Below are 12,659 nucleotides of genomic sequence, written 5' to 3'. Positions count from 1 at the left end.
ATATATATATATATATATATATATATATATATATATATATATATATATATATATATATAGATATATATAGATATATATATAGATATATATATAGATATATATATAGATATATATATAGATATATATATATATAGATATATATATATATATATAGATAGATAGATATAGATATATATAGATATATATAGATATATATATATAGATATGTTAGTGCTGGGCGATAATCGCGATGGGACGATAATCGTGCTTTAGATTTACTATCGCGATAACTGCTGCTATTGCTGTAAAACGTAAATCGCACCTTGACCCCGGATATTGACGGTGTATTGACTGCATTTAGCTTCTCTCAAAAGATATACCTGTATTAAATGCAGCTCTATAAAATAAAGGAGGTGATATAATTTTGAATGTGTATTCTCCAAGATATACGTAATTTAAATGGTATATCATTAAAGAATAAACGTTTTTTTTTTTTTTTTTTTTTGTATACAAGATCGGGGATCGTGAAAGAGCTAACATTAATCACACAAAAAGTCAAACCGACACATAAAACACAAAATAAGGGGAGCGGTTGACAAGATGGGGAGAGAGGGGGAAGGACACAAACAACATTTGAGAACAGGGACATCGAGAGAACTGCGGGAGGGAGAGGGCTTGGGGGGAGGTGAGAGAGGTATAAAACATATGGACACTGCAAGGACTTCCAGGGAAGAAGTTGGAATTTCGAAAAAGTGTATCTGGGGTGAATTAGCTGGGGTAGAAAAGATCAAGGTTTTGGATGGGGGAAGATAAGAGATGGTGGTGAACAGCTGTTTTGAAGACCTGGTGGGAGGAGTGGGATTGAAGGGAGTGGGGGAGTTTGTTCCAGAGGTGGGAGAAAATGGAATGAAAGAGTGAAGGTGAGCAGAGAGCCTAGATTTTGACAGTTTAACCATAAGAGGGTTGCAGGCAGATCTTGTGTGACCTGTAGGAATATTTGGGGGACAGAGCACAGAGAGAGCTGGGGGAGCAAGGCCAGAGACTAGTCTGTAGAAGACAGAAAGACCACCATCCTGCCTGCGGTGAGTGAGTGAAAGGCCCTCGGAGTTCGCTTCATCGCAGGAGATTCCAATGATTCTGAAAGCTTTGGCTTCAACAGCGTGAAGCCGAGCTAGGCGTGAGGCAGGAGCACCGGCCCAGAGGAGGGAACAGTATTCCATTGAGCTGCGGATGAAAGCCTTGTATGTGGTGAGCAGCTCAGGTGTGCCAAGGAAGGACTTTGCACGACGGAGGATGCCCAGTCGGCGACTGGCTTTGGAGGCCAGCTTGGAAATGTGGTTTTCCCAAGAAAGATCATGGCAGATAGTGAGACCCAAAAGCTTGAGCAACAGAACTTCTTGGAGAGGATTGTTGAGAAAGTAGATGGGAGGGTTTTCCAGTCAGTCTTTTCGGAAAGACATAGTAAGAGTGTGAGATTTGTTCGGATTGAAAGACATGTTCCACTTGTTTGACCAGTCTGTGATTTTGTCCAAGTCTGCAGAGAGTGAGGAGTCTGCAGGCTGCCGATCTGAGGGATGAGGAATGGAGCGGCAGAGAGTGGAGTCATCAGTAAAGAGATAGAGAGGATTTTTCAGAGAGTCGGAGAGATCATTGATGAAGACCAGAAAAAGCACAGGGCCCAGAACACTACCTTGGGGAACTCCAGCCAGAACAATAAGGGGCGATGAGAGAAATCCAGCCAGAATAGGAAGGGGCGATGAGAAAGGAATCATATCACACGCAAATCATCAAAATCTAAACAGTACATGGCGCCCATTTTGAAAAAAGATTGAATTCTGCAAAACGGAAGCGGACGCTACATGTCTTTCTCAGTCGCACGTTTATGTGTGAAGAGTGCGCGCCGAATCTGTAACACAGAAGCGGCCGCTACACCTGTTTCTCAGTCGCTTTGCACACGCTGCCGTGTTATTTCGGAGCCGCACGTTTATATAGGAAGAATTCGTCAGGAGTCGATCTACTCTCTCCTGGTACGTAGAATTTCAACAAAAGCCACATCACTGTTCATATCGGTAAATATTATTCCATCGTGTTTGGAAAAACTGGAAAATTGGAAAACTTTGAAAAATTGGAAAAACAATATAGCCTATTTTACTCCAGGAGGTCCCAGGAATACCCACCCAAAATATCGTTGCGATCGGTTGAGCCGTTTTTGCGGTGCCTTCGAATGGACAGACGGACGGACATTTTGGTGAATTTATAGTAAGATGAGGGTCTGTGGGGGGTTTGAGTGACTTGCTCTTGATCCATGTGAGCTTCAGGACCCGCTGTCCTATTTTTGTCACGACATAGGATTGCTTGGCAGGATTGCTTGGTCCCCCAAAAATACCACACGGTATTTTAAATGTCTGAATATAATCATGTATGACTTTCTCCACAAATGTCCCAATTGGCAAGCAGCTTCCTCAGTGTGTTCCGTTAGTAAGCAGCTTGCTATCGCTTGCCATGCCAGACGTTAGGTATCAACCACTTTGCAAACTGCTTGTCCAGTCACTCTGCAAATGGAGCAAGCAATTTCCTCCAGGCAAAAAGAGATTTGACTTTGAACAAATAGCAACAGAATTATGAAATAGAGTACGACCGAACACACACACACATACCTCTATCTCTATGGGTATTCAGGTTGTTTCTGTGTGTATTGTTATTGTATGCTACATGGCTCTCAAGGCGCTAATTACATTATTTATACTAGGGCATGCCCGTACTATATCTATATCTAAAATTATATCCCCCCCCTCTATTTACATGAAATGGTTTGGTCCAAAGCGAACGGCTTGCGAGTACAGTGACAATCCCCCCCCTCTATTTACATGAAATGGTTTGGTCCATTCGCAAAGCCAAAGCGAACGGCAGTTACGAATCGCAGTTACGATGAATCGCAAAGTAGTTTTAATTAGTTTTAAAACATAGTTTAACGCCAACATAGTTTGCCAACGTGAAATAAATGAATACGCTCTCAAATGTGCCGTCCGAGGCAGAGTCTGTTCGCCACGTTCGGCACACGTGATAGCTCGCTGCTCTCTGATTGGTTGAATCGTTTTTGGACATAGCTCGGTAACTACTTGTCCGATTAATTTCAAACCTTGAAAAGGCACATCCTCGGGTCCCCAGCAATATACCTGGCAAGTTTAATGTATATCGGACCGGTAGTTGTCGAGAAACAGCGGTCACAGACATACAAACATACAAACATACAAACAAACATACACACAGAGATTAGTGGAATTATAGATAGATTATCGCGATAATGAGGTCCATTATCGTGATATAGGTTTTTCCATCATCGCCCAGGCCTAATACATAAACATATATATATATATATTTATATGTGTGTGTGTGTCAAACGTGTATAGAAATACCGCTCAAGGAAGATGGAAAAAGAGGCCTTTATAGACAGGTGGTCTTTCTGTACAGGTTTGCGGCTACCACTTTGGCCACATTTTTCTGCAGTACAGCAACGATATACAAGCACAATTACCCAAATGTATACAGTAAGTAAACCTGTCTTGCTGACCTTTATTACCTCCACCACCGAAGGTGGTGATGTTTTCACTCCTGTTTATTTGTCTGTGAACCAAGGTTATGGATGGAGGTTGTGTTTTCACCCGTTTGTTTGTCTGTGAACAGGATATCTCAAAATGTTGTGGGGGGATTTTGATGAAATTTGGTGGAGAGGTGGGGTATGTCACAAGGACGACACGATTCGATTTTGGTGAAGATTCGAATCAGGATTCGGATACTAGAAGTTTTTATGTGAATCTTCACCATTGAGAGATGGGGCCAAAAATAATATACAGTATAGCATGATGTTTGAAAGTTATGGACGGATTAGGATGAAACTTGGACAGGTTGGGTGTGTGACAAGGACAAATCGATTCAAATATTAGTGAACATTTGAATCTGGATCCAGATACGAGAATTAAAAAATCTTTTAAAGTGATTCGTCACCATTCAGAGATGGGGCCAAAAACGATATAAAGCATGATATTTCAAAACGTTGTGGATAGGTTATGAGAAAATGAAGTGGATAAGTTTGTTCGGCGACAAGAACAAGCCTATTAGAATTTGGTTCATTTCTGGATCCAGATCGGGCCTATCAGTGGGATACAAAACGGGCCGATCAGTTATATTCACTTTGCCTGTTTCTTTGGCATATATGAAGGTAGGTGTTGAATAGTATTCCCGTTGCAACTTCTCTCCTGGTGTTGCTGTATGAGGATTCTTCAACAGTGTGGGCCTTTGATTGCTTTGGGTGGTATCACATTCATTTAAATTTTTTTTGCACATTCAGTCCTGTTGCGACTTTATCAAGGGCTGTCTACAAAGAGCATCCCAAGACATCCTGACACTTGGGCTGTTCTCTTAAACTTGTATAACATTGCAACCTTTAACCAGTCTGACGTGATCAGAGCCAAAAGTAGCAGATGGATGAATGAACCTCCTCACTCCGTCAGGCACGTAAGGCTGATGAGGCAGTTTAATTGGCTAAGGGGTACAATCCTGGATGGGTTGCCATTCCAACACAGGATACTCGATTGGTTCACTTTTCCCAGCAAGCAGGTACCTATTTTGCCAATCTCTGAATGATGACAGGTTGAGTTAAACCACCAGGAGTTATCTTGGCATGGTTGAGGCTTGAGCTCGGGGCCTTAAGATTCTTGGCCAACCACCTTAATGGATAAGTCACCACCAAGCTAAGGTAGCAGATAAGGAAGAATGAATGAATGAATGAATGATCGTTTTAAGGCTATTTTCCCCGCTAGAGCGGGGGTTAACCTTGCGGGCCCCATGACAATCATCGTTCCCTGTTTGAGGCAATGTTTTTTTTTATGGCCGGATGCCCTTCCTGACGCCAACCCTTGGTCACGCTCTTACGATGCGCAGGGATACGGTGTACCTATTCTAAATCGGGGTACACACCGTGATCATTCATCCCAACAAGCTGGTACTCAATTTGCCGACCTCGGAAGGATGACAGGCTGAGTCAACCCCCCTGGTGTTAATTCAGCGATCGACCGGGATAAGATAGCGGGATAAGACCGTAGCAGATAAGGAAGGAGCACGATATATTGCCAAGAAAGCTGCTGGAAAACATTAAAGCAGGTTGCTGCACCATTTTGAAGTGTCAAACATGCAGAGTATTTTTGATGGTTTCTGTGCAGAGTAAGAAGATTATTGACTGCCAGCCAGTCTTAAATCAACTTATACTATTGAATGTTCTCTTTCTACAATTTTTAACGACATTTTTGTTTCAGTTTTTCCACATTTCTCATTGTGGTATGTTGATTTCACATTCTTTCTATCTTAATCCAATTCGCAGGTACCAAAGTAGATGGATCCGGATAGAGCGGAATCGGGAAAAGCAGATGATTGACACTACTACCGGCGTGCCTTTTGAGACTGTCACATTTACAACATTCGGTCGCAACAGGCAGTTCTATTTTGACATCTTGCATGAGGGTAAGCTTAACTTTGAGGTTGTCTACAATTTGTACTGAAATAATATACAAGAGCACCTCTTCCAATTCACACACATTGTTATTTAGTACACTTGGTTCAATATGTTTCTGTCTTCAATGTATTGTTATAACTGGAATATTTAATCTCCAAATCTATGCTCTTAAATAAAAGAACAAGAGGTGACCTCGATTGTTACTTAATTACACTGTGCCTCTTATTTTGCCAGCACGGGAACTGGCACTCCAAGAACACGAGGGGAAGACTGTCATGTACACGGCAATGGGCAGTGAATGGCGCCAATTTGGTAATCCGCGGCGCAGAAGGCCCCTCTCGTCCGTGGTACTTGAGCAAGGTGTGGTCGAGCACATCACTGCTGATGTGCGGGAGTTCATCAGCAATCCCAAATGGTACTTGGACCGAGGTGAGTGCCTTTTGCAATACAAGCAAACGCATGCTTTATACCAGCACATCTGATTTGCCTATTTTGGATAGCAACCTGATTTTTACCTGAGGTACCAGATTTCCACTCTTTTTGCCTGGATGTTGGTTGATTTTGAGGTTTAAATGCTCTACCTTAAAAAACCTAGCAGGGAAGGGGGAGGGGAGAGTGACGTTTCGTGAATGACATGAAAGTCGATTGGAAAAGTTTGCGAAGTGAGCAATCTTGCATATTGTCGTGTTCATAGCGATTAAAAACTTTACCAGGAAACAGATTAGCCGAGCAAGCTTTAATTCTGAAGGTGTTCAGTTCAAATATGGCAGAGTTCATGCATGCGGGGCGGGAGGGGGTAAGGGGGAGGAGGGTGAAGAGGGTGAAGAGGAGGAGGGTGAGGATGCGGATGCTGAAATTCACTTACCTCACGGATCCCGATGGCAGCCTTCAATCCTGGGGAAATTAACTCAAGCGGGAACGGAATTAAAATGTACGAAAACAAGCATTCTGAGTATTGCGCTGCAATACATGTCCCCTACCGGCAGTCTGTCGTCCGGAAAACTGTTGGGGAAATTACCAAGGGTTATTTACCCACAGGTTCTGAATCGTTCCCAATCGCTAATTACCTCAGGACGGGCTCACCTGTGATTCGCACTCGGGACTTCGATTTATACACCTTGCAGACAGGTCAGCAGAAGCACGAGTAAATAAGTTGTTGATAAAGAACCTTTCGAGTCGCTAAATATCAGTAATTTATTATATTTTCCGGTTCACGATCAATGATCGATGTGTATATATGTTGCTCGGCTTGGCTCCGCCCCTCCCGAAAGCACGCGCTGTGTCGGGCTGTTGACGTTCGCGAGACAAGGCTGAGGGCGCGCGATGCGGCTTGAGGAGAACTCTAGAATAAACAAAGTGCCATAACTTTGTCAAAAATAATCGAAACGTCGTGAAGTTCGAACTTGATCTGTAACTTATCATGAGGAAACCATGTACCAAGTTTGAAATCATTAGCATTAAGGGTTTAGAAAGAAAGTCCGGAAAACTGTTCTTTGCGTGACGGACTGACAGACGGAGGGACGGCGTGCAAACCTATAGTCCCCTCCGGTGTAGACCAGTAGGGAACTAATAACAGGTTTATTAAACGGAACCCAAGAACAGGGCATGGCTTTTGGCCTGCTTGCTCCGATGTGTGTTTCCCCACAGTGTGGATCGCGGCAGTGCCCAAACTGGCTTCTGGGTGGGTTTCCATTATTATTATTTGCTATGTGTGGTGCTTTTAATGGTGGGATTCCTCACTCGTGTTTATGTGTGGTGCCATACGGGACAATGGACAAATCACCAGGTCTCACGAACAGGGGAATTAGCATAATCCCTACTCTAGTTAACACAAGGATCATCCTCGTATGATCACAAAGATACACTTACGCGAACAATCCGCCTAAACAAAATTACATGTGGGGTTCCCTATCACGATAATCGGAGCATGATACCTACACAGATCTACCTGATCTATATATCACTCTACCCCAAAATTCATAACAATATTTTTGGTCATGGACACGTTTCTGCTCTCAAGTTTCATCAGCAAAACAAAATCCGTTCAAATGCAGACCTTGCAGGAAACCCCTCAACTGTGTGACACCATATTAACATGGCAAGAGCAAGGAAGCGAAGTGAATGAAGCAAGATGCCTCAATTGTAAGACTCAAAATATCACGAATGACATTCAATCGGGTTGTTCTGTTTAGTATTCCCATCTGAACCAATAGCTAATGATGCTCAGAATTCAGATTGAAATCCCTAATGCTATTTGTATTTGTCCATTATCTCCTAATGTCCTTGTAATTCACATCAAAATACATTGCTGTCGACAACAGTAATTTATTTATCCTTTGTGATTTATGTACTGGCTCCACTTAGATGGATGTAAAAATAGGGAATATAAATAATATTGGGCCATTCGTTTGAAAAATGGATCATAGTTAGTGAAGGAAGGAGAATTGAAATATAATGTACAGTAGAAGAGGAGACAACACAACATGCATTTTAAGGCCATTTTCCCTGCTAGAGTGGGGGTTAGCCTTGCGGTCCCCATGACAATCTTCTCCATTTTGCCCTACTTTCTGCATCTCTCCTTGTTAACCCCCTTGCCTGCATTTCTTCTTCCACCATCTTTAGCCAAGTCTTTCTCGGTCTTCCCCGTCCTCTACTTCCTTCTACATTCATTTCCATCACTCTTCTCAACCAGTCACTTTCATCCTTCCTCAACACATGACCAAACCATCTCAACCTGTTCCTCTTCACAGCATCAATCACAGGCAATATTCCCATCATCTTTCGCAATTCATCATTTGTCTTCCTCTCTCTCAACGATACTCCGCACATCCATCGAACCATTCGCATTTCCACCCTTTCCAGCCTTCGTTGCTGCTCTACGTTCATTACCCATGTCTCGCTCCCATAAATCATAACACCTCTCAAACATGCAGCATACACCTTTCCCTTCAGCTTCAGGATGAATGGATGATGCACAATAATCAGTGTTTAAACTGGACAATATATATATATACTGTATATAGTATATACTGTATATACAGTATGAGCAATTTGGTGGACGAAACTTGGTCGACTTGTTGGGTGTGTGACAAAGACTAGTTGATTCCATTTTGGTGAAGATATGGATTCTGATCTGGATGTGAGAATTTTTTAATTATTTAAGTGATTCTTCACCATTGATAGGGGGAAAACGATATATAGCATGATATGTCAAAAGGTTGTGGACAGATTCGGATGAAACCTGGTGGACAGTTCGGGTGGGGTGTGTGACAAGAACAAGCTAATTAGATTTTGGTTCAGGTCCGGATGCAGATCCGGCCTACTAGTGGGTTACAAAACGTAAACTGTTCAGACTGGCGGAGGTATACTGATTGCTGTTCTTGTTTATACTGTATTTAGCGATTATAATAATGTATTATCAATAAACAATATTATACAATACGCAATATAAATTATCAATATTATAATCTAGTCACATTCAGAAGAGGCACTTGTGAGTGGGCATGAACCATGAGTTTATGTGGTGGGGGCACTTTTGGTTGTGGCAAATGTTTCCATATGTTAATAAATAAAATTGTTTTTATTTCAGATGCACGTCATGCTCCGCCCCTCCACGGCCTCCACATATTTTTCACCGATAAAGATTTCGAGTCTTTAAACCAAAATGGTCAATCACAGATGGGGTCCAAGCAGTTTTGGCAGAAAATGCACTTTATTCAGGATATTCTTCATATTTACAGGGGGCTTTAGAAGGGCACAGGATTGTATTTAAAAGAGCATGAAGCATTTTGAGATGGTAGAGTGCCTCTCTACCATCTCACTTTCATCCTTCCTCAACACATGACCAAGCCATCTCAACCTGTTTCTCTTCACAGCATCCATCACAGGCTCTATTCCCATCATCTTTCGCAATTCATCATTTGTCTTCCTCTCTCTCAGCGACACTCCACACATCCACCGAACCATTCGCATTTCCAACCTTTCCAGCCTTCGTTGCTGCTCTACGTTCATTACCCATGTCTCGCTCCCATAAATCATAACACTTCTCACACATGCAGCATACACCTTTCCCTTCAGCTTCAGCGACACTCCCCTCCTCATCAGCACGCCACTCAGTTCCCGAAACTTCTTCCATGCACATCTCACTCGAGCAACCGTTGCCGAGTCTGATCCACCTTCTCCATTCAGCATGTCTCCGAGGTAGCAAAATGTTTTCACACCTTCCAGCTTCACGCCGTCTCCAAGATCCAACTCAACATTTCCTCCATCTGCAGCTCCCTCTGTGCACACCTTACATTTGAATGTAGCTGCCACACTGGTAAATGACCCTCTCAGACCACTACATTTTTGATGAACCCACTCAGCGCACATTGTACATTGAATGGAGTTCACTCCGACACCCTTCCTGCACACAGCACACGGCCACTTCCCAGTTCTTTCCACCTCACCACATGCTTTACCACTTGCCATCACCTTCGTCTTTCCGATATTCACCTTCAGACCTTTTGTCTCCATACATTCCTTCCACTTGTTCATATTTTCCTTCAGTCCATCCATACTTTCCGCAATCAACACCAGATCATCTGCATACAACAACTCCCACGGTAAACCCTCCTTTATGTTCTGAGCCAGCACCTCCATCACAGCTACAAATAGTAGTGGACTTAGTACCGATCCCTGATGCACTCCCACCTTCACCTCAAACTCACCACTGTTCCCGTCCTTCGTCCTTACAGCTGTGCGCGCTCTTTTGTACATTGCCATCACTACTCTGATCAACCATTCCTCCACTCCTAACTTCCTCAATGCCCATGTCAATACTTTGCGTGGGACCCTATCGAATGCTTTCTCCAGATCAACAAACCCAAGAAACAACTTCTTCCTCTTCTCCATGTACTTCTCCTGCAACTGCCTCACAATGAAAAGCGCGTCTGTCGTTCCTCTTCCTGGCATAAATCCAAACTGCATTTCGTCGATCTTCACTTTCTTCCTTATCCTCCTCTCCAACACCCTTTCCAATACCTTCATTCCATGCTCCAATAACTTTATCGCTCGGTACGAGCCACACTCCAGAGGGTCACCTTTCCCCTTGTATAGAGGGACGAGGGTACTCAGTTCCCAATCCACTGGAATGCGGCCTTCTTTCACCACCAGATTACAGATCTCTGTCATTCTCTTCACACCCCAACTTCCTGCTGCCTTCAACATATCTCCCACAACTCCCGTCGGCCCTCCCGCTTTTCCACTCTTCATTGCTTTTATCGCTTCCTCAACTTCCTTCTCAGTTATCTTCTCTGCCGGTCCTAAAACTGGGTTACTCTCTATGTTGCCATCCCATTCATTCTCTGTATTCAACAGCATTTCCATATATCTTTTCCATCTTCCTTTAATTCCATCTGGGTCGACAACGATTTGTCCCACTTCATCCTTCAAGCAACTCACCCCCATCACATCACACCTCTCTTTCGCTATCTGCTTTGCAATCCTGAATACTGCTTTCTGACCCTCTTCCGAATCCAAGCGTTCTCCGAACATTTTGCTACATGCCTCCTGCGCCTTTGCAACCTCTTTCTTTGCAGCCTTCCTGGCTGCCTTATAACTTTCATGCTCTGCTGTTTCTGCTCCTGTACCCTTCGCCTTCTGCCACTCCTTGAACTTCTTCCTCTTCTCGTCAATCCTCTTTCCAACTTCATCATCCCACCACCATGTTTCCGAGTGCATCAGTGGTCCTTTTGTCCGTCCACATACCTCACCAACGGCTCCCAACAGACTATCTTTCATTAACATCCAACCACTTTCAAGCTCAATGACATCATCCTCTTCCATACTCAGCCTCTCTTTTAATGCCTCCCTCACTGTCACCTCTTTCAACCTCCACACCTTCATTCTCGGTTGGTACTTCACCCGCCGAGCTCTCCTCGCACCTTTCACCCTTATGTCGCAGACAACCAAGTGGTGCTGTGAAACAGCCTCCTCCCCCGGGATCACCTTTGTGTCCCGGAGGTGCCCTCTATCTCGCCTACGCACCATCAGGTAGTCAACGGTTGTCGTTGTCCCATCTGACGTGTATGTAACAAGCTTATTATCCTCTTTCTGGAACTGAGTATTACAAATCAACAAATCAGCTCCATCAGCAAACTCCAAAATCATTTCACCTTCTCCATTTCTCACACCATATCCGTAACCCCCATGAACTCCCTCAAAACCATCCATACTCCTTCCCACATGTCCATTCAGGTCTCCTCCCACCACAACAAGTTCCTCATCTTTCACGTTTTCCATCAGCTTCTCTATCGCACACCAGAACTTGTCCTTCTCTTCATCGCTTCGACCAACCTGCGGAGCATATCCCGAGATGACGTTCACCAAGAGCTTTCCAATCATCATTTTCACCATCATCAACCTATCACTCACTCTAGTCACACTCACCACACTGTCTACAAACTCCTCAGAAAACAGGACACCAACACCATTCACGCCCTCCGGGCACCCTTGCCACACAAACTTGTATTTCTGTCCCTGCCTACCCTTCACCATTCTCACACCACTTCCCTTCCATCTCGTCTCCTGCACACAACATATGTCCACTCTTCTTCTGACCAATACTTCCACCACTTCTCCTGATCCCTACATTGTCCCTACATTCCATGTCCCAAACCTCAGAAACCGATCTCCACTTCGGGCTGCACCCTGCCTATATGTAGTTGTAATTGTCATGGTTCTCTTTTTGAGGCAATGTTTTTATGGCCGGATGCCCTTCCTGACGCCAACCCTCTTAGTCGTCTCTTACGACACGCAGGGATACGGTGTACCTATTCTGATCAGGGTACACACTGGGAAACGTTTAAAACATGGAAATTCTGGGGGGGGGGGGGGGGGGGGGGAGGGTGGCGTCAGCATCACGGCTGCGGTTTAAACATATTCCAACAACAGTAGAAGAGGAGAGATAAAGATAAATGGGGGGATTATAAAAGATGAGGAGGTAGAGTTTCATTCTAATCTAATTTTGCATTTCAGTAGAAGAGAAATACATTGCTTTGTGGGATAAAGCACAAGGCTCGTGGTAAGCCTTGTTCAGCCACAACTAGGATTTGAAGGCCTATAACAGATGAAGAAAAGCACAACGGATACACCAAAATAAGACATGCAGTAGATTATTTGAGTATGTGAC

At 43.7% G+C, this 12,659-nt stretch overlaps 1 protein-coding gene across 13 annotated transcripts in view; it reads left to right on the top strand.

Annotated features, from left to right (window-relative positions):
• The window catches only part of BCS1L (BCS1 ubiquinol-cytochrome c reductase complex chaperone), a 32,367-nt gene that overhangs the window by 9,233 nt on the left and 10,475 nt on the right, over window positions 1–12,659 (top strand). For 12 of the 13 annotated variants that reach the window (XM_068123077.2, XM_078782099.1, XM_078782102.1 and 9 more), the window contains 2 exons: window positions 5,357–5,496; window positions 5,723–5,917. In XM_068123077.2, coding sequence (XP_067979178.1) covers window positions 5,357–5,496; window positions 5,723–5,917 — 335 coding nt within the window. Of the gene's footprint in view, window positions 1–3,451; window positions 3,528–5,356; window positions 5,497–5,722; window positions 5,918–12,659 lie in introns of those variants that run through there. The other variant, XM_068123078.2, reaches the window with a different exon arrangement.

Source organism: Myxine glutinosa, chromosome 7 (assembly GCF_964187855.1).
Source record: "Myxine glutinosa chromosome 7, kmMyxGlut1.1, whole genome shotgun sequence".
NCBI classification, from domain to species: Eukaryota; Metazoa; Chordata; class Myxini; order Myxiniformes; family Myxinidae; genus Myxine; species Myxine glutinosa.
Note: the sequence above shows the minus strand (reverse complement) of the source record. Positions and strands in the feature narration are given on the sequence as shown.